Genomic DNA, 27,832 nt, shown 5'->3' with positions numbered 1-27,832 from the left:
CAATGTATAGGGAGGGCTTTTTGGCTACTGGTTGTAAATTATTAGAAACAGTTGTTTGCTACTTGTTTTATTAGGTCACAGGCTAATTTCCTCAGAGTATTCTTATATTGAAGAATGTCATAATTCATTTTATTAGTCATCCCTAAAACCATAAAAACCCTAGAAATAAACCTAGGCAATACCATTCAGGCCGTAGGCATGGTCAAGGACTTCATGACTAAAACACCAAAAGCAATGACAACAAAAGCCAAAACTGAGGAATGGGATCTAATTAAACTAAAGAGCTTCTGCACCACAAAAGAAACCACCATCAGAGTGAACAGGCAACAAATAGAATGGGAGAAAATTTTTACAATCTACTCATCTGACAAAGGGCTAATATCCAGAATCTACAAAGAACTTAAACAAATTTACAAGAAAGAAATCAAACAAAACGTGGGTAAAGGATATTAACAGACATTTCTCAAAAGAAAACATTTATGTAGCCAACAGACGCATGAAAAAATGCTCATCATCACTGGCCATCAGAGAAATGCAAATCAAAACCACAATGAGATACCATCTCACACCAGTTAGAATGGCAATCATTAAACAGTCAGGAAACAACAGGTGCTGGAGAGGATGTTGAGAAATAGGAACAGTTTACACTGTTGGTGGGACTGTAAACTAGTTCAACCATTGTGGAAGACAGTGTGGTGATTCCTCAAGGATCTAGAACTAGAAATACCATTTGACACAGTGGTCCTATTACTGGGTATATACCCAAAGGATTATAAATCATGTTGCTATAAAGACACATGCACATGTATGTTTATTGTGGCAGTATTCACAATAGCAATGACTTGGAAACACCCCAAATGTCCTTTGTAGGGACATGGATGAAGCTGGAAACCATCATTCTGAGCAAACTATCACAAAGACAGAAAACCAGACACTGCATGTTCTCACTCATAGGTGGGAATTGAACAATGAGAACACTTGGACACAGGGTGGGGAACATGACACACCGAGGCCTGTTATGAGGTGGGGGTAGTGGGGAGGGATAGCATTAGGAGACATACCTAATGTAAATGACGAGTTAATGGGTGCAGCACACCAACATGGCACAGGTATACATATGTAACAAACCTGCACGTTGTGCACATGTACCCTAGAACCTGAAGTATAATTATAAAAAAAAAATTGGTCATTTTGGCTAAAGCATGGTGCCTAGAGAGGTGGTCAAGCATTATTCTGGATGATTTGTGAGGATGTTTGTTGGATGTGATTAACATATAAATAGCTAGACTTTGAATAAAGTAGATTGATGTCTATCATGTGGGTGGGCTTCATTCCATTCATTGAAGGTGTAAATTAAACAAAACACTGACCTTCCTCGAGCAAGATGGAACTCTGCAGCAGACAGTGCTGGGATTTGAACTACAGTATCAGTCACCTGACCCACAAACAGCTGGTTGGTTTGTGTCCAGTGTTTACAAGATGAATGGACAACATCCTGTTTGGAAGTCCACCTCTTTTATCACAGAAGGTAAAAACAGAAGAGCTCTTGTGGACTTAATTGAATGGTGTTTTCTTAGCAGTGGTGGAAGAATTGAACAATGATAAAGTTCCTACGTTTTAGTTTTTACTGACTTACAGGGAGTGACTAATGGCCTGGCTGTATAATTAATCAGGAGAGCAATGGGAAAGTTACCTATGAAAAGAATGCCCATATGAGGCAAGTCCTGTGGAAATCACTATGGTAATTTCAGGGGTTCATTAATGTAAGATCTGTTAATTCCTGATAAAGATTGGATGTTGTTCTTGTGCAGATCTCATGTCGAGATGTGATCCCAGCATTATAGGTGAGACCTGGAGGGAGGGAGGTGGTTGGATCATGAGGTCAGTTTCTCATGAATCATTTAGCACCGTCCCCTCAGTGCTGTTCAGAGCCCCTTAGAATAACTCCCTTCCAGGTTTGGAAGGTGATTGAAATCAACAAGAATTTATCTCCAAGTGTTTGCCAGGTGCACCTGAAATTCCAGCTATGAGAGCGGCTTAGGCAGAAGGATATCTTGAGTCCAGGTGTTAGATTTTAGCCTGAGCAACATTTGAGGCCAGCCAGGGAAACATATCAAGATTACATCTAAAAAACAACAACAACAAAAGATCCACGTATGCTTGTGGTGATCACCTGAGTCTGTGAAATAAGTAGACACTGGGGCCTTAGCAATGCAGAGATAGGTGGAATCAAGACATATTTTTCTTGCATTCCACACATCACAGGCACAAAATACACATAAGAAGGGCTTTCTTTAACAAGAAAGAGAGATAGCATATGGCTATGTAGCAGATTCTTTTATGGGAAGGCCTTGAAACTACATAGCTGGCAAGTTAGACTGATACCATTAGCCCCAGAAAGCAGCAAATGGGTCTTGACAGGAATAGATCCTCACCCTGGAGAGGGCTTTGTTCAGCTGGTGGTAAGTGTGTCACCAAATTAACTGGGGTCCACTCACCTGGGGCAGTAAAAGCAAACATCCACACTGAGATTGTAGTGGGAGAAAGCAGGACATTTGTGTGTAGGGAGCCAAACAAGGTGAATCGGGCAGCTCACGCTTAAGACCCAACCTTTTTGATGTCTCACAAGCAAGGATTTTTAAAGGTGGCGGCAAATTTCAGGAAAGCAGAGTTACAGGTAACATCATAAATCAATGCCTAGAAGTGATACACTGCTTTGGCCTTAAAAGGTGGAAAATCCTGATGAGGGAGCTTATAGGTCTTAGGTAGATTTAAAGATTCTCTGATTTGTGATAGATAAGGAAGCAAAGCTTCCTTACACTGCTTCCTTACACAGTTGGGGGGAGTAGAGAGGAATGTTCAGGCCTGGCCTGTGGACTTGACTCTCTCCAGCTCCTCAGCAAGAAATTTAGAACAAAGAACAGCAGTCTGAGTTCAGTCCTCAGTTTCCCCTTTATAAGGTCTCCCTGCCAGTGGATCTATTAGGTGAGAATCTATATTTCTGAAAAACAACTCAGGGACATATGTTAAGATGTTATTTTCAGTTTCTGTAGAGAATCAAAGATGTTGTGACTCTAACTTCCTTGGTATTGTTTTAAGCTATCTTTACCTTCTTGTTTATAAGGTCACTCACTTGCTTTTTAGGGCTGACCAGGTGCCTGGAATTTCTCTTGAAGGAACTGAAGGTTTTTCTTTATTTCCAGGTTGAGAGGCCCTGGCAGGCTTCTAAGAGAGGTCCCTGCTTCATCTCAGATGCAAATGCTCGGAGTGCTACAAAGAACTTGAATGGGAGGTACTGCAACCATGTGGACCACTGAGTCACATTTCTTTACACCGGAAAATGCACCTGCTCAAAATGTCCAACAATGGTCAGAGAGACACCCTCCTCAAAGGAAGAGTTCCATAGAGAATTACAATAGCCAATTGAAACATTGAGTGTATAAAGCAAAAGTGGGGAAACAAGCACGAAGGGTGGGCTTATACACCTTCATGAGGGTGCTCACACTTGACGTGAGAATATCCTCTCTTTTCCTGGTGGATCAGGGGAAAGTGCTGGTGTGATCTACATATATTCCTTCCCATGGTGGGAGGACACTGGAATAATGACTGTAATTCATCTCAACTTACTTTTCTCATACCTGATGCAGTGGTCCCAGGACTAGGGATGCAAATAGAGTCCAGAAACAGGAATTATTCCTAAGCAAGAAACTGTAAATATATTTTATGTCCTTTATGTAATAATTCCTAAGGGCCTGGAGAAGTAGGTTCTGCCTTCACTGCATCTGGCAAAGTTGGGGCTAACACTGAATGCAGCTGTATTGCCTGGGATCAGATAGTCACCCAGTTCTCTACCTGCATAACCCTCCCCTCTATGAACTGGAATGGATGATGCGAGACACTTGCTAGAACAGTATTGGTTCCTTCAGTCTAAGCCAGCACAGCAGCAGAACCTAATGTTCCTTCCAAAATTATAAGTGTTTAGTATAAATGAAGAGAAGGAGAAATAGTAGCTGAGGGTAAATGAATGAACACATGGGTTATGTAGTGAGGAAAATCCAATGTTACATGAACTACTCGAAAGAGGTATAAGTAAGAGAGAGTATTGTCTCTTAGCTCGATTTCTCCAGATGCCTGAAAGGTACAGCCATGTGTTGCTGAGACTATTCCTATTTTTGGACTGCACTGGGCTAATTGTTAATGACCAAAGAGGATTCTGGTAATGTACCAGGATCTTTTCACTGTTATCATTCTTCTGGTGTAGGAGATCTGTGATTGGCCAGCCACAGTGGCTCATGCTTTTAATTCTGTCATTTTGGGAGGCAATGGTAGGAACATTGTTTAAGGCCAGGAGTTTGAGACCAGCCAGGGCAAAATAGTGAGACCCATTCCTACAAAATATTTAAAAATTAGTTGGACATGGTGGTGTGCACCTGTAATGCTATCTACTCAGGAGGCCGAGGCAGAAGGATCACTTGAGTCCAGGAATTCGAGGTTACAGTGAGTTATGATTGTGCCACTGCATTCTACCCTGGGCAACAGAGGAAGAAATTATCTCTAAAATAAAATAATAAATATTATAAAAAGACATAATGTGGTCTAAACCAGGATGTGATCTGTGTCCAATAAAAGTATTTGATCTTTGTCCCTCTTTCCTGACAACCGGGTTCTAGAACATTTGCAGTCTCCTCAGTGATAAACATGACTTCAATATGGCAATGAGATGATTATGGGGTGAGGGGCTCCTAGATAGCTTCAGAATGGGGGCTGGTTGCCAGAAACATGAAGCTCTGATTAGAGGATTGGAACTTTTAGCCCCATCCCTAAAGTCTGGGAAGGAAAGAGAGGCTCCAGGTTGAGTTCAGTCACACAGTGGCCGGTGATTTAATTAATCTTGCCAAACAATGAAATTTAATAGAAACCTCTAGAGATTGGGTTTCGGAGAGCTTCCCAGCTGGTGAGCACATCCGTGTGTCCACGTGCTGGGAGGGTGGTGAACTCCATCTCCATGGGGACAGAGGCTCCTGTGCTCAGAACCCTTCCAGACCTCACCCTATGCACCTCTTCATCTGGCTGCTTATTTGTATCCTTTATAACTACTGTTGTTTGAATGTTTCCCCAAAAAAACCTGTGTTGGATATTTCATCCCGAATGCAACATTTTTAAGAAATGGGACCTTTGAGAGGTGATTGGACCATCAGAGCTCTGCCTTCATTAATGGGTTAAGGCTCATCATAAAAGGACCTGAGGCTCTCAGTTTGACCTCCTTTCCCCCCTACCTCTCACCCTCTCTTGCCCTTTTGTTTTCTACCAGATACAGTCCCTTGATCTGGGAATTCCCATCCTTGACACCATGAATGAAACACATTTCTGTTTGTTATAAGTTATCCAGTCTCAGGTGTTTGCTATAGTGGCATAATTTAAACCAGAGGTCCCTAACCCCCGGGCTGCGGACTGGTAGAAGTTCCTGGCCTGGTAGGAACCAGACCACACAGCAGGAGGTGATCGATGGGCGAGAGAGCATGAGCATGACCACCAGAGTTCCGCCTCCTGTCAGATCAGTGGCGGAATTAGATTCTCATAGGAGCACGAACCCTATTGTGAGCTCTGCATGCGAGAGATCCAGGTTGCATGCTCCTTATGAAACACTAATGCCTGGTCATCTGAGGTGCAACAGTTTCATCCAAAACCATTTCCCTCTGCCTTCCGCCACCTGCACTGGTCCATGGAAAAACTGTCTTCCATGAAACCGGTCCCGGGTGCCAAAAAGGTGGGGATTTAAACCATAACAATAAAAAAACTCCAATACTGAGTGTGAAAGGAAAGTAAAATTTCAGGACTCCAAATTCACTATACCAAAGGGAAAAGTTAAGTTTGGAGACTGAATGATGGAAAAACTGCCTTTCTTTTGTTCCTAAACAAATAACTGCAAAGATAGAAGACCCCATATCTCCCCAGGTGGCCTCCCTCACAAACTGCTCACAAGACAATTCCTTGTGGGCCCCAACATGTTTACTCTAAAATGGAGTTTTGTTGACTTTCCCCCAACAATGTAAATTAACAGCTTGTCTTCACAGGCACAAGACAAAGACAAGACTAGACATCATCCCTCCACCCAGCTGGAGTCAAACGCATATTTGAGTTTTCTACCCAGCGTTTACTTTATCTTATATAAAATGCAGATTTACTGAGCATGAGATGAATGCATAGTTGATTGTTTTTTTTCTTCTCCTGGCTGCTCTTTCCCCTATAAATATTGAAGTCCTCAAAATCCTATTAGGAAAAAGCACAGGCCACAGATGCTACAGTGATTTGTGTCTCTGTCTCCAAGGTGCATCTTCAGCTTGGCAAAATAAACTTCTAAACTGACTGAGACCTGTCGCAGACGTTTTTTGGTTTACGTGACTATAGCAACTTCCTGAGTTCTTTGAGTTACTTTAAGAATTCTCAAACCTTGGGAGGTGAGAGACCCCTGACTTTGCAGCCACGATAAACAGAAGTGCAGGTAACCTGGGAACCGGTACTTGTGACTTGCATCTGAACTGAGGACAGTCTTGTGGGACTGAGCCCTTAAACCTGTGGAGCCTGAGGTGAACTCCAGGTAGTTAGTGTCAGAATTGAGTCGAATTGTAGGACTCCCAGCTGCTGTCGGAGAATCAGAAAGTTATTTGGTTGGAGGAAAACCCCATCACTATCCCACAGAGAGAAACTTAGAGTAAGAGTAAGCAAGCACATCTCTATCTTTTTGGTCTCAGAGGAAAAGATAAACAAAATGTAAGCATTTATTTCATGTCCCTAATCTACTAAACACAGGTTGCTACCAGCTGCTCATTGTCCAGACGTGGGTTGGCCCTGCCTCTAACCTAGAAGTTAGGATTTTTTAGGCCTTTGAGGGTGTCACATAAAAACTAATAAATGTTAGAGATTCTCTCCCCAGAAATATTTCCACACACTAGAAAATATAAATATTAATATAAAACATCGGTGTGGACCCAGATCCTTGGAGATCTTACAATCCTGGGTGTTTTAATCCTAGTAAGAGACAAAGCTGAGGGAAGCTGTTTGAATAATCATTTCACCATCTCAGAATGCCACTCCAATAATCTAGAGTGTGAACTAGGATAGACCAAAACTTGATGTAATAACCTATCCTCAACGGAATGGGTGGAAACATGTTATTTATTAGTCACTGGTTCATTCAGACACTCTGCGTGCCTGTCAGGTACCAGATAAAGTTCTCGTCCTGGATCACTGCTCCAAGAATTAAAATTTGTCACTTTTCCCCACCCCCACACTCCAGCACTTGAACCCTCTTATTACATCAGAATTCCACACTGTCAATGAAAAGAGTCAAACTCGGTAACATATTGAAGAGATTTATTCTGAGCCAAAAATGAGTGACCACATCCTATGACACAGTCCTCAGGAAACCCTGAGAACATGTGCTCAAGGTGGTTGTGGCACAGGTTGGTTTTATACATTTTAGGAAGATATGCAACATCAATGAAATATATTTAAGCTATACATTGGCTCAGTTCAGAAAGTTGGAACAGTTTGAAGCAGGCAAGGTTTGCGGGGTAGTGTTTCCGGGTTATAAGTAGATTTTTAATTTTTCTGATTGGCAGTTGGTTGAGTTACTATCAATAGAAAGGAAATGTCTGGGTTATGATAAGAGGTGGTGGAGTCCAAAATTTTCTCATGCAGATGACGCCTCCAGGTGCCAGGCTTCAGAGAGAATAGATTGTAAATGTTTCTGATCAGATTTAAGGTCTGTGTTGATGGTAAATGCTGGTCTGCTTTTCCTGAATTCCCAAAGGGAAGACGGCATAATCATGGTGGCTTGAGTCAGTCTTTCAGGTTAACTTTTGAGCACCCTGGCTGAGGGTGTCCATTAAGATGGTTAAGAGTGGGTGGCTTTGATGTTTATTTTTGGTTTACAACATGTAAAATGTTGAGAGGAGACAGAAACCACCTCCCTCCCTGGATGAGGACAACACTCCAGTCACCCCTGCAGTTGATCATGGACATGCGTCTTAAGCTCCACCAGTCCGATGACCACCTGCTGAAGAGGTGTCGTTGTCTCAGGTAAATACTAAGGGTTTGTCATCTCATGCCAAGGAGATGAAGGACACTGACATATGAGGAGTGAGTTTAGGAGCAAAGGGTTGAATAGGCAAAAGAAAGACAAAGGGGAACAGCTGTCTTCTTGTGAGAGAGAGGGGCACCCAAAAGGGAATTCCGGCCTGAAATGGGAGTGCATTGGATTTTACAGGCAGGCTTGAAGAGATGGTGTCTGATTTATGTAGGGCCCACAGGTTGGTTGGACCAGGTGTGATATTTACACAGTGCGTGTGGAAGGCTGTTCACCCCACCCTCATCCTATTATGCAAATGGGCTTTCCCCTTGGCCGGCGCCATGTTGTCTGCTCCTTACTGTAACGAAGGAGCCTGGCAAAGAGAAGGGAAGATGGAGTCACCATTGTGAACATGCCCAGTCCCAGGTGTCCGATTCCTATTGGTACAGCTGCCGGCATTCACCCGTGCAAGCTTCCAGCTTACTTGTCTATGTCTGAAGCTTGATATTACAGGCTGCTCCTTGTTAGAAAAGAAAATAGTTTGGAGCCTGCTTTTCATTAAAAGTCTTCCGTACCCTCACTACCTGTCTAAATAATTTCTTCTTAACTGCAGTATCACTGCCAGACTGAGCCAGAATGAGGTGACAGAGAGGCTGGGACTGTGCAGAATGCATTTTAGTAAAGAGGGCTGAGTGACAGTAGTGATGTCCAATTTCCAAGTGCAGCAGTGACATCTGTCCTGGCCTCAGGGTCCAGTGTCCAGCACCAGGTGTCAGAGGTGTGAGCAGTGGCGTCTGTGCTCAGCAGCAGGGGCAGTTGTTCCTAGGAGGGACCTGATCCAGGGTGGGCTGTGGATTCTGTTCCTGGATGTGTAGTTTCAAGCCTGCTTCTGTGGCCTTCCCCACAATAAAACTAGCCCCCAATACCAGATATACGACTTTATGTGTACATTACAGAAATTTGTTTTCCATAGTTTGCTCCAAGAAATGAGTGGGAAATGAGTCTGTAGGCGGGTGTCAGAGAGCAGCATTCACAGATGTTCCTTGTGCAAGAGCCACATCCTGAATTCTCTACCTGGCCTCCACCCCACTGTGGAGAGATCAACAGGGAATGTCACATCTCATAACTGATGACACACATCCTCCCTTTTCGTTCTGTGAGAAAAATCCTCTTTTAAACAGAGTTTGAAAACCCACCCCACCCACCCACCCTGGGCACTCTCTGATCTCTGATCTCAGTGGTTCCTGATCTGGCTGAGCAACAGGATTGCTGGCGGGGCTTAGAAAATACTCAGGCCACTCCCCAGAACCCTTGTCTCAGAGTTTTATGCACAAGACCAAGGATTCGTTTATATAACACGCCCTAGAGGTGAGGCTGATGCTCAGACATGTGGCATCCTGGTGTTCTTGCTACTGCAAGTGTGATCTGGAGACCAGCAACATGAGCTCCAGCCTTGTTATAAATACAGAATCTCTTGCTCGACTCCAGACTTCCTGGATCTCAGCACCACGTCTGGGTGATCCCTGTGCACACGGGAGTTCCTTGTCTAAGTGTCCTCTAGATACGGGGTCAGAACTGTGCAGTCTGCTCTGGATGTGGTCTGATCACATCCCTTACAACTGGAGGTCCAGGGTTCAGTCCTTGCCCTCATTCTTTTCCACAGTCAATCACTCCCTTGGTGCCCTCATCCATGCTTGAGGTTTTAAGTATCGTTTATATGGTGTGACCTCCTAAATCTATTTCTTCTGCCCAGTCTATTTCTCCTTTCCTCTAAAGTCTGGAGTTGTCTGTCCAAATTCCACCCCAGCTCCCCCACCTGCATTCCTAGTAGACATCTCCTCTACTGAGTGCCTGTGATGCCTCCTCCTCAGTATGCTCCTGCCAGAGTCTCCCCATCTCCACTGACAGCAGCTCCACCCTTCCTTCTACTCACTCATTTTACAACTATGGGTGTCCTTGATTCGTCTTTCTCACACCACAGATACAATTCATTGACAAATGCTGTGAGTTCATCTTCAAATGCATCCAGAATCCCCTCACGTCCCACTATTTCCCCTGCTCACACCCCAGTCAAGGTAACTGACATTTCCAGCCTGGAATACTGCACTCGCTTCCTACTGTTTTCCCTTCTGCCTCCCTTGTCCCTCAGCTCTCAATTCTGTTCTCAGCACAGCGGTCAGAGATCCTTTTAAAAGAGAAGTTATATCATGGCCCTCTTCTGCTCAAAACTGTCCTCTAACTCTTCATCCCACTCAGAGCTAAGGTCAGATCCAACCCCATTCCCCTCAAGCCCACCTGCTCTGGCCGCACCTCTGACCTCACCACAATTTCTCTCTGTCCAGCCCTCCTGGCCTCCTCGCTCTTCTGGGAACACAGACACCTTCCTGCCATAGTGCATTTGGACTGGACGTTCCTCTGCCTGGAAAGAACTTCCCCAGACATCCTCACGTCCCTCAAATCTTTCCTCAGAAGTCACCTTTGCAACAAGGCACACACTGACTACCCAGCACAACAGCCACGTTCCCTGTCCCCACTGCACACATCCTGGATTACCTGCCTCACAGCACTTACCACCTTCTAGTACTTTCCTTCCTTACTCTGGTTATAGCGTATCTAACGTCTGCCTCTTTCCACTGGAACATATGCTACAAAAGGCCAGAGATTTTTCTGATTTTACTTCAGTGGTGTTCCCAGATGCAGAACCATTCTGTCCTATGTCTGGTCAATGACAAAGGTTAGTTGAATGAATGATCACTGTAGAGCACCTCCCTATTCTAAAGGCAGCATCTTTATTAACATAGCCTTAGGCCAAATGCTGTTTTGTGACAGGTACAGCACAAGGTCCCCTCACACTGAGATAGAGGCCGCCTATGTTTTTCTCAGCAGTGTTGCTTGTGTGCCCTCCCTGCCTGATCCCTCTTTCTACAGCAACGCCCCCCGCACCCCCCACCCCCGCACACTGCAGCTCACAACCAGGTTCTCTCTTCAGGAAAGAACAGTCCTTTAAGATAGGTCCAGTTTCACAGACAAATGTAAGTCTAAATTAGATTCTGCTTTATAGATTCATGAGTTGAGGTTGGATTCAGCACCAAGATCGCTAGAACCAGGGCAGGGAGAGAGGGCAGGAGAGCAGAGCAGAACAGAAGCTCTAGAAGCAGGGCAGGAGGTGAACGGCTCTGAAAATTTGTCTCAGAATACACAGAGACCCCGTGTGCAGGGGCTGCCTTGGGCGATGTCTGAGCCTCTGTGGTCACAGCTCCTGCTGGACAAGTTTCCACTGAAGGGACAAGGACGATGGGGCAGTGGTGACCCAGCTGAGGAGTGACCACATAAAGCCCATGAAGAACTGAACAGCAACTAGGCACAGGCCTAGTCCACACTCGGCTCCTCACAGCCTTCTCCACCCCCACCCGTAACAGACTCAGCACACCAAACATGTGGATTCTGGAAGGTTCTCAGGTCTTTATTTGCTCTCTCAAATTCTAGGAATTGACTTATTTAATTAGTCCATCAACCTCTCATAGCAGATATTTGAGAAAACAAATTTATATTAGATTCTTATTTTCAGTAGGGAAGTAAGAAGTTGCAGCTCAGTGCACATAAAGTTGAGACTGAGATGGAGACATCCAGCCCCACCTCTCTGGAACAGGAAAGATGAGTGGGGAGGAAACACTGGTCAGCGTGGGAACAGGGGTCACGGTGGACACAGGGATGGGCTGTCTCTCCACCTCCTCACATTATGCTGACAGGGACGCAGACACGTTCAGATGCCTTTGCAGAAAGAGATGCCAGAGTGTCTTCAAAAGGGAGGCGTGAAGAAATCCTGCTTCCCAGTTCCACACAAGACAGTTGTCTCAGGCTACAGAAAACAAGTCATGAACAAAAAATTCAAGTCAGTCATGGTAAGTGATGACACTCTTAACAGCCCACCACACACTCGAAACGTTACAATCAAAGAATCTCCATTACCCAGGCCTTTCCCCTCTGCCCCCCCGCCCCCCACTCTAGACCCCAAGAATCTCACCTTTTCAAGCCGTGAGAGACACATCAGAGCCCTGGGCACTGTCGCTGGCTGGAGTAGAACAAAAACAGGACCTGGTCAGAGCCCGCAGGAGACGTGGGACAGGAGGAATTACGGGATGGGTGAGCTCCTCTACACTCCCACCCCCACAACTTACACACAGCCTGAGAGTAGCTCCCTCCTTTTCCACCTGTTGGAAGAAAATGTCCTGTGAGGAGGCTGGGAGGAAGCAGGGCCATAAGATCTTAGAGGAACCTCCTAGTCTTGGACCCAAGAGAAATTTCCAGAACTATGACTACAGACCCAGGGCAGGATCAGGAAACAGGAGGAAAGCAGCTGTGTGTCCTGGACCAACTGCCCTCCCGAGGTCTGTCCTTAGCAGGGACCTTCCCCTGACTCGTGAATGCTGGAATCAGGACCCAATACCATAATCATCAAGGTGATACATCCGTCCTTCATTGTCACATTGCTACACAAAAGAGTAAGTGCTGGCACACAGGGTCCCAGGCTGGGTTAGCTCCTGTGTGGATGCTGCTTCCCAGGAATGAGGCAGGGAACACTTCTACCTGGGGCTTGAAACCCCCAGTGGGACAAGAAAACCCAGACCCCACCCCTCACCCCTTCCCTACCTGAGCTCTTCCTCCTCCACATCACAGCAGCGACCACAGCTCTGGTGACTACAACTGCTAGGACAGCCAGGCCAGCAACAATGCCCATGATGGGGATGGTGGACTGGGAAGACGGCTCTGGGAAAAGAGGGGAAGATGAGGGGCCCTGACCCTGCTGAAGGGCTCCAGAAGGGCTCCTGCTTTCCCTGAGAAGAGACATGACCCCTCATCCCCCTCCTTACCCCATCTCAGGGTGAGGGGCTCCGGGAGCCCCTCGTGCTGCACATGGCACGTGTATCTCTGTTCTTCTCCAGAAGGCACCACCACAGCTCCCCACTTCTGGAAGGTTCCATCTCCTGCTGGCCTGGTCTCCACAAACTCTATGCCCTGAGTTTGGTCCTCCCCATCCCGCTGCCAGGTCAGTGTGATCTCCGCAGGGTAGAAGCCCAGGGCCCAGCACCTCAGGGTGGCCTCATGGTCAGAGACGGGGTGGTGGGTCACGTGTGTCTTTGGGGGATCTGATGGAAAGAGTCAGAAAATTCACGCGCTTTCCATCTCTCATGGGACACCCCAGCAGCACCCATGTGACTACCCTGAGAATGAACAGGACACCTGGGGTGGGGAAGGGAGCACAGAAGCCAGACACCAGCCTGGACACAGGCATCTGGGATAATCTCCTATTCCTTGGAGAGTTCTAGTCTCTGAGGGAGGAACAGGGACTTCTAGTCCTGACCTGAGTGGAGGCCGAGGGACTCAGAAAAGCTGGAATCAGACCTTCAAACATATTGAGTGTGAGGCAGAGAACAAAGCCTGAGAGAAAAATTCACGGTGCCCAAGGCTGCTGCAAGGGTCAAAGGGGACCCCTGATCTGTATTCTAGGGACTGTCTTCCCCTCCATGTCCTCAGAGACGTCATCCCTTAATTGTCCTAGAGAGCAGAGGGGCCCTCAGAGGAAATCAGGGAAACTCACGCCATTCTCCATTCAAGGGAGGGGACATTCTAGCGCTGATCCCATTTTCCTCCCCTCATGGGAGGCCATCCCGGGCGATCTAGAGGTGATGGGGAAGGCTCCCCAGTGCCCCTGGTACCCGCGTGCTGCAGCGTCTCCTTCCCGTTCTCCAAGTATCTGCGGAGCCACTCCAAGCACGGCCCCTCCAGGTAGGCTCTGAACCGCTCCGCATAACGGGTCGCCTCCCACTTGCGCTGGGTGTTCTGAGCCGCCATGTCCGCGGCGATCCAGGAGCGCAGGTCCCTGTTCAGGGCGATGTAATCCTTGCCGTCGTAGGCGGACTGGTGATACCCGCGGAGGAGGCGCCCGTTGGGTCCCAGGTCGCAGCCAGCCATCCACTGGAGGGTGTGAGACCCTGGCCCCGCCCCCGCGGTCAGTACAGTCCCCCGAGCCCCGCCCCGCCCCGACCAACCAGCAGGGATTTTGGCCTCAAGTGAAAATGAAGCCGGGTAAAGGCGCCTGGGGCTCTCCCCGGTCGAGGGTCTGGGCGGGTCCCGTGGCCTCGGGGCGGATCTCGGACCCGGAGACTCGGGGAGACCCGGGCCGTCCGTGGGGGATGGGGAGGGGTCGTGACCTGCGCCCCGGGCCGGGGTCACTCACCGGCCTCGCTCTGGTTGTAGTAGCCGCGCAGGATCCCCAGGTCCGCTCGGTCAGTCTGTGCGCGGGCCTTGGCTCTCCGTGTCTCCTCTTCCCAATACTCTGGACCCTCCTGCTCCACCCACGGCGCCCGCGGCTCCGTCCTCGGACTCGCGGCGTCGCTGTCGAACCGCAGGAACTGCGTGTCGTCCACGTAGCCCAGGTAGATGAAGCGGGGCTCCCCGCGGCCGGGCCGGGACACTGCGGTGCCGAAATACCTCAAGGAGTGCGAGCCTGGGGGCGAGGAGAGGCTGAGACCCGCCCGACCCTCCTCCCCGCGCGGCTCCCCGGGTCCTGCGCCCCCGCCTGCGGTCCCCTCGCTCCTCCCCGCAGAGGCCGTTTCCCTCCCGACCCCGCACTCACCGGCCCAGGTCTCGGTCAGGGCCAGGGCCCCCGAGAGCAGCAGAAAGAGGGTTCGGGGCGCCATGACCGCATCTTGGCGTCTGAGGAGACTCTGAGCCCGGATGGGCGCGTGGGGACTTTAGAACTGAGACCGCGGGGACGCTGATTGGCTTCTCTAGACATCCGACACCCAATGAGAGTGGGAACTGGGGACGCGTCACGAGTATCCTGGAGGAAGGACCCGACACGTTGGGAGAAGAAGTGAAACTAGGGGAGTGGGGAATCCCCAACTCTGCGCCTCCCCAGTGCAGATAAGGCTCTCGGAGCCTGAGACCCTAAGAGCCACGCCCGGGACCTGCGACTTCGTCCTGATCCCTTTTCTCCTACACCAAGCCTCTTTGTCACACTGTCTGCCTGAGTCCTGGACAAGGATCTGTCTGTGGAAACCAGGGAGAGACCCCCCAGGCTGCGCCCAGATCGTTCCCCTTCCCTACTCGTCCTGGAATCCCCGACCCTGAACTGGACTCCCTGCCTCCCACTCCTACCTCTCCCCTTGGACCTTTGTACAGGGAAACTCACCACGGGGAACTTCATGCCAGAGAGTGAGCTCGCCCTGGGAATGGAGGTGTAGAGACAGGGGTTTTCTCTCTAAACCTGGTGAAGTTTTGTCTGAAAGAACCACGTAGAGATTCTCATAGAGTCGAAGTTTCCTTTTTGTTTATTAATACAGTAGGTAGCACAATATTGGTAATCCCTGAATGATTAGAATTCCAATTTGTAAAAGACCTGTGTCAAAACAGCATTACAAAGCTCTTAAGTTTTACTTTCCCAGACTATGGATCTGTGGCTCTGGGTTGTTGCATTTAAAATTACCTTCATTCCTTAGCCCGAGTTTCCCTGTGTGTGTCCAGAACGTCTCCTGAATATTAAGAAGCAGGGTTTGTTATTGTCTGTTGCAACCGGGAGCTGTAGTCATCACCTCAAAGTTGTGAGTGCTCCATGCAGTCCCAATGCTCTTCAGGGACACTCAAGCACTGCCTGTTTTCCTGAACTCTGCACATCTAAGCAGCGTGCATAATTTATCTGGACACTTGGCATTTTTGTAACTGTTTTTTTTTTTTTTTTTAATCATAAGGAGCCAATTAGTTTTTAGGCAGTCCAACAAAATGTGTTGAATACCGAATGCAAAGAACCCGCTGCTAGGCTCTTCCACTGCTTTAGAATTCTTTCCTCTCTCCTTTTCCTCACCTCCTGCTTCTCCAGCCCTTCTCTCTGCCCCTCTCATCCCTCACATCCCCCCTTCCCCTAAGTCCCCGCTACCCTTTCACTCCTGAATTGTGGCACTAACACTGTCCCTCACCTCCTGCCCATGTCTGTTCTCCCCACAGTCCTCAGCAGTCCTGCTAATGTGAGCAAAGTCCTGTCATTTCTTCACTTACTATGGCTGGATTCTGGTCTACAATTTGCTATATGTTTTCAATTCGTCTCATATCTTTTTGTTTCTATTCCTCCTCTACTACTTTTTTATGTGTCAAATAAACATTTTGTAGTTTATGATTTTAATTCTCCTAGTGGCTTTTGGCTATATTTCTTTACACTAATTTTTTACTGTTGTAAGAATGGAAACCCAATTCCTTGGCTTTTCACAGTGAAGTTCAGGTTCTATTAAACGACACCCGGCAAAATAGAGGGCACTTGTAACAGTGTAGCTTCATTTAACCTAACACTATGCTACTATGGTTTTATATATTACATCAATCTATATTATAAACTCAATGATACAGTGTAATACTTTTTGTTTTAGACAAGCAACCACATGTCTTCAGGAAATTAAGAAAATGAGTGTGAATGTGACATGTGAATGTGACATGTGTATGTGCATCATTCCTGTTGTTAATTGTTTCTTTCTGTGCATCTGGGTCACCATCTAGTATCATTTCCCTTCAGCCTGAAGAATTTCCTTTAAAATTACATGTGGTACAGGAGCCCTAGGAAGTGAATTTTATGGCTTCGATGATCTAAAAATGTCTTTATTTTTGCCTCCCCTCCCCCCCCCCTTTTTTTTTTTGCTAATTGGGGCATTTACGTGTAATAAAATTCACCAGTTTTAGCTGTGCTTCTTGGTGAATATTGGTAATTATTTATAGTCGTGTAACTACCACACTGCCCAGTAGAGAAACACCGAATGCAGAGAACCCCCTGCTAGGCTCCTCCACTGCTTTGGAGTCCTTTCCCCTGCTCCTTGTCCTCACCTCCTGCTTCCCCAGCCCTTCTCTCTGCCCTCATCCCTCACACCCTCCTCTCCCCTTAGTTTAATCCTTGCCTCCCACCCTCACCCCTTCCCTTCACTCAACCACCGCTCTGTTTTCTGTCACTGCAATAGTGAAATTTCTAGAATTTAATGGACATGCAATCGTACGTTGTGTAGTCCTTTGTTTGGTCTCTCCCTAAGCATAACGATGTTTGAGATGATGCCATTCACTCATTTTTGTTGCTGATCAGCTGCTGAGTATTGCTGGAATCCCAGTTTATTCATTGGTTTCTCTATTCTCTAGTTGATTGACATGTGGATTACTCCAGTTAGGGTTTGTTATTAATGAAACCGCTAGAAATAACTGCTTACAAGTGTGACTTTACATTTTTATTTCTTTAGGATAAATACATATTTGTGGAATTGCTGGGTCATGTGGTAATGGATGGGTAGCTGTATAAGAAATTGCCATACTGTTTTACAAGTCGACTGCCACATTTTTTGCATTCCTACCAGCAATATCAGACATTCCTATTTTTTCCATATTCTTGACAGTATTTAGACTTATCAAATGTCTTTTTAACTTTACCTATTCTAGGTGATGTGTGATGGCTTCTCATTGTGGTTTTAACTTACACTTCTTAGATGACTAGTATTGTTTACTCTCTTTTCACGTTCATCTAAGTGACTTATTACATATATTTTATGAACTATTTTGCAAATTCAATGATTAATTCTAGAGACTTTTTCAGAATCTCCTAGCGTTTTCTACGTATGCAATGAAGCTGGTGACAAAGAAAGACTTTTGTTTCTTCGTTTCCTATCTATTGATCTTTTTTCTTTTAAAATTATTTTTATTTGGTAGACGTGAGGTCTCACTATCAGGCTGGTCTCCAACTCCTGAACTCAAGTGATCCTCCCACCTCAGCCTCCCAAAATGCAGGGATTACAGGCATGAGCCACCATGCCCTGTCCTTCTATTGGTCTCATTTCATTTTCTTGCCATGTTGCACTGGTTAGGATGCCTGTTAGGTGTTTAAGCAAGAATGATGAGAGCTCACATGTTTGTTTACAAATAACGTAAACAAATTTACAAGAAGAAAAAAAACCAGCCCCATCAAAAATTGGCAACGGATATGAACAGACACTTCTCAGAAGAAGAAACAAACGAAAAAAAAAATCAATATCAATGATCATTAGAGAAAAGCAAATCAAAACCACAATATACTATCTCCTGCCAGTCAGAATGGCAATTATTAAAAAGTGAACAAACAATAGATGCTGGCGAGACTGTGGAGAAAAAGGAATGCTTTTCCACTGTTGGTGGGAATGTAAAATGGTTCAACCATTGTGGAGGATGGTGTGACCATTCCTCAAAGATCTAGAACCAGAAATACTATTTGACCCAGCAACCTCATTTCTGGGTATACACCCAAAGGAATATGAATCATTCTACTATAAAGACACATGCACACGTATGTTTATTGAAGCACTGTATTCAATAGCAAAGACATGGAACCAACCCACATGCCCATCAATGATAGTCTGGGTAAACAAAATGTGGTAGATATACACCATGGAATACTACACAGTCATAAAAAGGAATGAGTTCATGTCCTTTGCAGAAACATGGATGAAGCTGGAAGTCATCATCCTCAGCAAACTAACATAGGAACAGAAAACCTAACACCGCATGTTCTCACTCCTGAGTGGGAGTTGAACAATGAGAACACACGGACACAGTGAGAGGAACAACACACACCAAGGCCCGTTGGAGAGTCAGGGGTGAGGGGAGGGAACTTAGAAGATAGGTGAATGGGTGCAGCAAACCACCGTGGCAGACTACACATATGTAACAAACCTGCATGTTCTGCACATGTATCCTGGAACTTAAAGTAAAATAAGTTAAATAAAAAAAGAAAGTGCATGTCTTACATGTACACATATGTTTATTGAAGCACTATTCACAATAGCAAAGACTTGGAGTCAACCTAAATGACCATCAATGGTAGACTGGATAAAGAAAATGTGACACATATACACTGTAGAATACTATACAGCCATAAAAAGAATGAGATTATGTCCTTTGCAGGAACATGGATGGAGTTGGAGGCCATTATTCTTAGCAAACTAACGCAGGAACAGAAAACTATATATCACATGTTCTCGCTTATAAGTGGGAGCTAAATGATCATGATCATGTAAAGGGGAACAACACACACTGGGGTCCACTTGAGGGTGGAGGGTGGGAGGAGGGAGAGGATCAGGAAAAATAGCTAATGGCTACTAAGGCTTAATACTTGGGTGGATGCTAATGGGTATAGAAATAATGTGTACAACAAAATCCCATGACACAAGTTTATCTATATAACAAACCTCCACATATGCCCCTTAACTAAAAATAAAAGTTAAATTAAAACAAACCAACAAAGTGCATGTCTGCAAAGAGCATATGGTTGGGTTCCGTGTTTTTTTAAACCAAGTCACACCATCTCTGCTCTTCATTAGAGTGTTGATTCATATAGGTTTTTGTCATTATTGATACGGTAAGTTTTAGGTCTACCATGTTATTTTCCCAGTTCTGGTTTCTCTGTTCCTCTTGTCCTGACCCATGTCTTCTTATTAGAAACCATAGAAACAAAAGAAAGTAGAATAACATCTTTAAAGTGCTGGAGGACAAAAAGGTTAACTAAGAATTCTATATCCAGCAGAGATGTCCTTCAAGGATAGGCAAATAAGGAGATATTTCAGGTAAAAGAAAATTAAGAGAATTTCTCGCCAACAGATCTGTACAATAACAACTGGTAAAGAAAATTCTTCAGACTAGAGACAAATGATACCAGGTGGAAAATGAGATTATCAGAAAAGATGAAGATGTTCAAAAATGGTAAATACTGAGCTAAGTGCAAAAGGCTATCTTGCTCCCCTCATTTATTCTTACTTTACATGCATAGAACTGTTTAAAGATAAGAAAAAGTTTTTTATCGTGGGACTTACAACCTATGTAGAAATATTCCATATGATATCTATACCGTAAAAGATGGACATTTTGCAGAGGATAAATGATTATAATATTTCTATATTTATGGGTACTAGTACATTGTTAACTGAAAGTAGACTGTGAAATGTTAAGAATGAGTTAAGTTCTGAAGGAAATTGCAACACTAAAAACCATTCAAAAGATCAACAAATCTTGGAGATGGTTTTTGGAAAACAAATCCCAGCCAGTCTTGAGTCTCATCATCCTACGACTTCAGAACTATTGCGAATACAAAAGTAATCACAGAACAGTCCTGCCCAGAAAGAGGAGTTATCCCTAAATATGGTGGCCCTAGGACAGCTGGCCCTCCCTGCTGGACCTCTTCCGCATGGGCACTTTCTACAGTGACTTTGTTGTCCTGCTATTCCACTCTACCCAGTGTCCTGACCCAAGAGACAAGGGGCGTCTGCTGCTGTGTCCACACTTGGAGAAGGAAACCTTGATGGTGTTAGTCAATTACAAGCCAGTTATGACAGCTCACCCCTGTAATCCCAGCAGTTCAGGATGCTAAGGGAAGAGGATTGCTTGAGATCAGAAGTTGGAGACCAGCTTGGACAACATTGTGACACGCTCATCTCTAAAAGATATGAAAATAAGTAAACTTAGGTGGGCCTGGTGGTCGATGCTTGTATTCACAGGTATTGGGAAGGCTGAGATGGGAAGATCCCTTGAGCTTATGGGTTCAAGGCTGCAGTGAGCTATGATCACACCACTAGTCTCCAGTCCAGGCCACAGAATGAGATCTTGACTCCAAAAAATACATTGTAAACCTTTGCTCACTATGGGTTATTTTATTTATTATTTATTCAGTATGTATTTTGATTTTATTTTACTGGCAGCACAATAAACCAGGACATGCAGAAACTAGAAATCACATCCACTTTCCAGTGTTAAAAAGTCCAGTCCAGGGAGGTGAGAAGGAGACAGTCCTCATTAGCACTGAGGATTCCTGGAGAATGAGATGGGCTGGGCAGGAAAGGTTTTTGTTTGTTTGTTTTCTATGAATGAATGTAAGTTTTTGTTATGATAGAGTTGTTTTATTAAAGAAATAGATGAAAATGGTTAAGTAAAATCAAATGGCTCTAAAAGTCTTACAATGAAAGCAACAGTCCTGCCATTTGTTCTTTCCAGAGACAAGCACTTTTCATTCTCAGTTTTTCCTTCTGGTAGTTGCCTTCATGGGTTTTTCCAAATTATTATTTTTTCAGTTTTTCAAGTGGGTGCATATATTAATACATGTAATTTTAAAAAGCCTCTTCAGTTTATAATGCATCCTAACATTTCCCTGCCCCATCCCTCCTAATCCTCCAGAGCAATGACTTTCAACTCTTTTAGCAGTGTCTTCTGTTCTTCTCCTCACATAACTACTTAGTCATTTCTTGATAATTTTACACATTTTAAGTGATTTCTGGAATGACAGATGAGGATTTAGCTCTTACACCATCACTATCTTCACTTTTCCTCCCATATTGTCCCAAAGTAGTTACCAGAGTTAGGGGCTAAGCAGTCACCACATCATTATGGCTATGTATATATTGCTCATTGTTGAGAAGAACAGAGTGTTATGCTCTTACTTCCTCTCCTGTACTTCCTTCTGCCCTAGAATTAATGATTGCCTAACCAGCCTTCCCCGTTGTTTTTTTCACTTTTGCTTTATCTTCAATGAATTTCTTTCCAAATGCCCCAAATCTGGCAATAACCTATTATTATTTTTAAGAGAAGGGAATCTCACTATGGTGGCCAGGCTGGTCTGAAATGTTGGACTCAAGTCAACCTCTTGCTTTTAGCCTCCTGAGTAGCTGGGACTGCAGGCATGAGCCATTCCACCCAGCTAACCTATTAATATTTCTACTTTTGTTTGTTTGTTTGTTTTAAGCCAGCTCCATAGCTGGAATATTTCCTGTGTTGGATCCTATTTGCTGGATCCATGTAATTCTCCGGTTTGTCTACTTCTTCATTTTGCGGGAGTATTTTCTCCAATAGCTTCCCAAGAAAGGGTCCATGGAGGTAACCCCTAAGTCTTTGCTTGCCTGAAAATATATTATTTTACTTTCACCCTTGATTATTTGGCTGAATATAGATTTATCTGTTGAAAATAGCTTTCTTTCTAGAATTCTGAAGGCATGCTTCCATTGTTTTCAGCTTTTTTTTTGAGGCAGGGTCTCTTCTGTCACCCAGGCTGGAGTGCAGTGGCACAACCACAACTCCCTGCAGCCGTGACCGCGCGGGCTCAGTTCATCCACCTCAGCCCCTGAGCAGATGGGACTACAGGTGGGCGCCACAGGGCCCAGCCAATTTTTGTATTTTTTGGAGAGATGGGGCTTCACCATGTTGCCCAAGCTGGTCTCAAGGGATCTGTCTGTCTAGGCCTCCCAAGATGCTGAGCCAATGTGTTACAGGGGTGAGCCACTGTGCCTGCCAGTTTTTCTTTTATTCTCTCTCTTCTTCCTTCATTTCTCAAAGGCATCTCAAACTCAGTGGGCCCCAAACCAAAGTCAAATTCCATCAGAAAAACCTGCTACATCCAACTTTAAAATATATCTTAAATCACAGTTTCTTACTACATGCAACCTTCTGGTTCAAACTACCACGATCCCTCACTTGAACTTAGAATTGGTTTTCCTGCTTCTGTATTTTTTTAAATCATAAAATATTTCAAATAAACCATGTGTGACTTTATACTTTTTACTACCTAAAAAGAATAAAGATCTGCCAGGTGCGGTGGCTCACGCCTGTAATCCCAGCACTTTGGGAGGCTGAGGCGGGCGTATCACTTGAGGTCAGGAGTTCGAGACCAGCATGACCAACATGGTGAAACCTCGTCTGCACCAAAAACACAAAATTAGCCAGGTGTCGTTGTGCGCACCTGTAGTCCCAGCTACTTGGGAGCCTGAGGCAGGAGAATCGCTTGAAGCCGGGAAGTTTGAGGTTGCAGTGAGCTGAGGTCGCGCCACTGTACTCTATCTGGGTAACAAGAGGGAAACTCTGTCAAAAAAAAAAAAAAAAGATATGAAGAGGTTATATACTTAAACATGGAATTGCTTTAAGTGTTTGTCATTCACGGTTCCCATGCATGCCAGCAGCTTCTTATTGCAAACACCTGGGACTTGCTATAGGGCAGCTGGAGTACGTTCCACCCACACACAGGACAGGGAGCTGACAACCAAGGAGTGGAGGATCAATACTCCAGCTTTCTCCCCTCTGTTTTCCTGTATCTCAGCAGTATGGAGCTTGTTACCGATGAGAACCTGCTCACTGACTTTAAACTGGTTTCCTTACCTTCTCAGTTCCATTTCTCCATACCTCAATTGATGATTTCAGGTAAGAGCTAGCAAATAAACTGCTTTCACTGAAATTTCAGTCTTGGAACCTGCTTTGGGTTCCCCAAAAGACCGAAATATATTAATTTTCCCATCACTGGACTTCCAGGTTGCTTTCAATTTTTCACTGTTACAAACAAGGCTGCAATATATGTCTACAAACCTCTAGATATACGCGTAGGAAGATATCGGTATTTCCCACTAGTGAAACTGCTCAGTTGGAAGGTATGTGCATCTTCATCTTAATAAATACTACTGACATTTGAAAAGCCCGACAATGTCAAGGACTGGCCAGAGTGCCATATGCGATGGGTGTGGAATGGCAGCTCACTGTAGCAGGTGCGGGATTTCAGTTGGGGTCTTGGAGAGGCACTTCGTTATAGCAAGAATATTTCATAAGTGGTATCTGATATATTCAAGACTAGTGCAGAATAAAAACACGTTGCTTAGAAATAATTATTCATGGATCCAAAGTCAACAAAAGTCTTTTTCTTCTCATGTAAAAATATATCATTTTTTTTCCAGAGGGAGGGGAACAACTTAAAATAAACCAGAAAACACCTTCATATTAATCATTCTTCTCATATACTTCAAATTTGAACTTCATGTCTTTCTCCTTCTGGACATCAGAGAGAACACCTGGGTATTCTGGCAGAAGTTTATATTTTTCCAAATCAATTTCTGGAAAAAACATGTCACTTTCAAAGTCCCACATGATCCTTGTCACAAATAGTTTAAGATGGCCTGGGTGATTCATGGCTTCCTTATAAACAGAACTGCCATCAACTATCCAAATCATCTCTACTTTATTTGCTAATTCTGGTTGTTCAGTAAGTTTTAAGATATCATCCAGATTCCTGACAAGAAAATGAGCTCCTTGTGGAAGTTCCTTGAGTTCTCTGCTGAGAATTGAATTAATTCTATCCTTTAAAGATCGATTCTTCTCAGAAATGGAGAACCAGATCTTCCTACACATTACACCAGATTCTGTTTGCCTTCTACTGAAGAGTCTGTGTCATTCTCTGGAAATACCTAAATTCATTCCTGAGTGGCGGCCAGGGCAGGTCCCGGTTCTTGCCAATGCCCGTGTCTGGGACACAGCGACGATGCAGTTTAGCAAACGAACCATGACAGGAGCGGTGAGCACCTCCGACCCCGCTCACTACACCAGAACGCGTGGCCAAGATTGGCCGGAAGGTTTTTACTCTGAACCTGGAGGATGAGCAATGACATCCCTGTCTCCACCTCAAAGCCCTTCCTGAGCATTCACCTCCTGGGAGCAGGAGCAGCGCAGCAGCGCCACCTGGTGGTCCATGCGCTTCCTTTTGCAGATCACTCGCAGCCCTGAGGTCCTCCTCTCCTTTCCATGCACCTGGGATTTCTTCACTGGACACCATCCTGGGTCAAGTTTCCTGTAAAGCAAAAGAAGCGCACAGGGCTTGCTCATGGAGTCCCTGCACAAAGTGGCCGTGGGGGCTGCGATGGACACTGCATGGGTATTTCCGGCAGGCTGTCATTGGTGTACTTTGAGGTGGATGTTGTTTACCCAAGTGTTCACTTTGTGAAAATCCACTGCCCACTTGTGGATTGTCCTCTTTTCTCCATGCATGCTGTGCTTCCCTCAAATATACATTGCTGGTGTTTTGAAGCAATTCTATGTACACTAAGAAGAATCACTCCTACTGCATAGCCTTGGAAATGCTGAATTGAAAAATTTAGTGCAATTGTTTTTAATTCCAGGAAATAAATACACGTAAACAGGAAAATCTACAACAACAGCAGTAGGCTTGGGAGCTGACACCAGAATAGCTTTGGAAATGGCTCTCAAGCCAGGAACTAGGAATCAAACCCAAACAAGCCCATGGGAGGTGTGGGGTGTGAAATGATGCCCAGTAGTGCGTGAATGAATGAGTCATGGGCAGTGGCTCATGCCTTGGCTGGCCAGTCACGAACTTGGGGAAAATAGAGTTGGAAAATTGGGAGGTAGAGGAGAGAGGTACGCATAGACCTCTTGCTATAGGCCGAGTGTGTGACGATAGTGGTTGTGTGTGGATGCCTACCAGAGGGTCTTTAGGGGGCTGGGGCTGCCTGTAATCAGGTGAGTGAGATGGCTTGATGGACGATGCCACTCAACCGTACAGGGCTTGCTCATGGAGTCCCTGCACAAAGTGGCCGTGGTGGCTGCAATGGACACTGCATGGGCACAGCGATTGAGTCGCCACTCAACAGGGCTGACCTGGCAGCTGCCACTGTTGAGGGCCCAGCCCACCAAAAGCAGCTGCTTTTTTTTGGACGGAGAAATAAAACAGGCAATGGTAATTAAGAATAAAATAACATTATGATAGATAAAAATGCCACTAAAAATATAGTACATGTTTAAATAATTTTGAGACTATGAACAAGATTATGTCAATGGGGAGAACTTATTATAAGTAAAGAAGTTAAAATGGTTGTAAAACTTTATTTCCCTTCAGGCATATCCAGACTGTTTTACAGATAAGTTCTACCAAAACTTCGAAGAAGGCTACTGAATTTATACATAATATTCAAGAGAATGAGGAAACATAGTGAAAGCCAGTAAACTCATTATTGTTTATGTATAAATAACATTGATTCTAAAGCCAGCTAGGGAATACATAAGAGAAAATATGATAGGATAATCACTTCGAAGCAATTAGAGGTAAAAATACTGAGAAAAACAGTACTAGACTGTGTCCACCAGTGAGCTATAAATAAATTAAATATCCTGCCCAGGTTATTCATCCCCAGTATACAAGAATATTTAAACTTTAAATCTGTAATGCATTTTACCACTTAATTAAAGAATAAAAGACAGAGATAATCACATTTTGTTAGATGCAGAAATTACTGCAGATGAAATTCAACACTCCATCTCACCCACAGTTCTTCACTTATCTCCACTTCTAAGAACTTGTGGTCAGTACTCGCTTTGGCAGCACAAATATTAAAATTGGAAAGATACAGAGAAGATCAGCATGGCCCCTGCACAAGGGTGACATGTAAATTCATGAAGCATTCCATATTTTTAAACTCTCAGTAAACTAGGTATTGAAGGAACATACCTCAAGATAATAAAAGTCATCTATGACAAACTCACAACCAGTATCATACTGAATGGGCAAAAGCTGAAAACATTCCCTTTTAACACCAGCACAAGACAAGGATGCCCTCTCTCACCAGTCCTACTCAACACAGTATTGGAAGTTCTGGTCAGGGCAATCAGGTAAGAGAAAGAAACGATATTCAAACAGGAAGAGAGGAAGTCAAATTGTCTTTGTTTGCAAATCACATGATCCTATATCTAGAAAACCCCATTGTTTCAGCTGAAAAGCTTCTTAAGCTGATAAGCAACTTCAGTAAAGTCTCAGGATACAAAATCAATGGCAGAAGTCACAAGCATTCCTATACAATAATAGACAAGCAGAGAGTCAAATCGTGAATAAACTTCTATTCACAATTCCTACAAACAGAAGAAGATGCCTAGGAATACAGATCACAAAGGAATTGAAGAATCTCTTCAAGGAGAACTACAAATTGCTGCTCAAGTAAATCAGAGAGGACACAAACAAATGGAAAAACACTCCATGCTCATTGATAGAAAGAATCAATTTCATGAAAATGGTCATATTGCCCAAAATAATTTATAGATTCAATGCTATTCTCATTAAACTACCATTGGTATTTTTCACAGAATTAGAAGAAATGATTTAAAAATTCATATAGAACCAAAAAGAGCTTTATAGTCAAGACAATTTTAAGCAAAAAGAACAAAGGTGGAGGCATCATGCTACTTGATTTCAAACTATACTACAAGGCTACAGTAACCAAAACAGCATGGTACTGGTACAAAAACAGATGCATAGACCAATGGAATAGAATAGAGAGCTCAGAAATAAGGCCACGCATCTACAACTATGAGACTTCAGTGACCACATACAATAAAGAATACAATCTATACAAAAGTAGTTTAGAAAATGTGATTTTCACAGTTACCACATCATAATATTGAATATGTCTAGTTTTCAACTTCAAAAAACATGAGTTATGCATGTATGAAAGTGTGACTCATTCACAGGAAAAACAATGGAAAGAAATTGTTCCTGAAGAAGAGTGGACTGACTTACTTGACAAAGACTTTGAATCAACTGTCTTAAACATAGTCAAAGAGCTAAAGGAAACCATGGACAAATAACTAAAGAAAATCCAGACAACTACGTTTCACTAAATAGCAGAAATCAATAAATAATTGTGAAAAAGTAACAAATGGAAATCTGGAGCTGAAAGGTACAGGAAGTAAAATGGAAAATTCACTGGAGGGCTTCAAGAGCAGATTTTAGTTTGCAGAATGAAGAATCAGTAAACTCAAACATAGGCCAATTGAAATTGCCCATTTGAGGAGCAGAAGGGAAAAAGTATGAAGAAAAATGAACAGAAGAGATCTGAGAGACAACATCAAGTATATGCATTTTGGGAGTCCCCAAAAGAGAGAAGGAAGAAGAGGGAAGAAAGAGTA

The 27,832-nt window shown here is 44.4% G+C and overlaps 1 protein-coding gene, 1 non-coding gene and 1 pseudogene across 2 annotated transcripts; 1 reads left to right on the top strand and 2 right to left on the bottom strand.

Annotated features, from left to right (window-relative positions):
* Positions 1 to 11,513: 11,513 nt before the first annotated feature.
* LOC106997893 (class I histocompatibility antigen, Gogo-B*0103 alpha chain) lies at positions 11,514 to 15,547 on the bottom strand. Its single transcript, XM_078000536.1, is given in 10 exon segments — positions 11,514 to 11,930; positions 12,096 to 12,143; positions 12,250 to 12,282; positions 12,722 to 12,838; positions 12,943 to 13,218; positions 13,789 to 14,064; positions 14,310 to 14,579; positions 14,709 to 14,774; positions 14,777 to 14,915; positions 15,267 to 15,547. Coding segments are annotated over 9 exon segments (1,236 nt in total). The 5' UTR covers positions 15,282 to 15,547; the 3' UTR covers positions 11,514 to 11,930; positions 12,096 to 12,099.
* An 8,192-nt stretch (positions 15,548 to 23,739) lies between these two features.
* Positions 23,740 to 24,427, bottom strand: LOC144340480 (dihydrofolate reductase pseudogene; annotated as a pseudogene).
* A 1,812-nt stretch (positions 24,428 to 26,239) lies between these two features.
* On the top strand, positions 26,240 to 26,346 carry LOC114675780 (U6 spliceosomal RNA). Its single transcript, XR_003726649.2, has one exon. It is a non-coding gene; the product is annotated as a U6 spliceosomal RNA (small nuclear RNA).
* The last annotated feature ends 1,486 nt before the right edge of the window (positions 26,347 to 27,832 follow it).

The sequence above is a fragment of the Macaca mulatta genome, chromosome 4 (genome assembly GCF_049350105.2).
Source record: "Macaca mulatta isolate MMU2019108-1 chromosome 4, T2T-MMU8v2.0, whole genome shotgun sequence".
In the NCBI taxonomy this organism is placed as follows: Eukaryota; Metazoa; Chordata; class Mammalia; order Primates; family Cercopithecidae; genus Macaca; species Macaca mulatta.
This window is presented reverse-complemented; position numbering and strand designations above follow the sequence as displayed.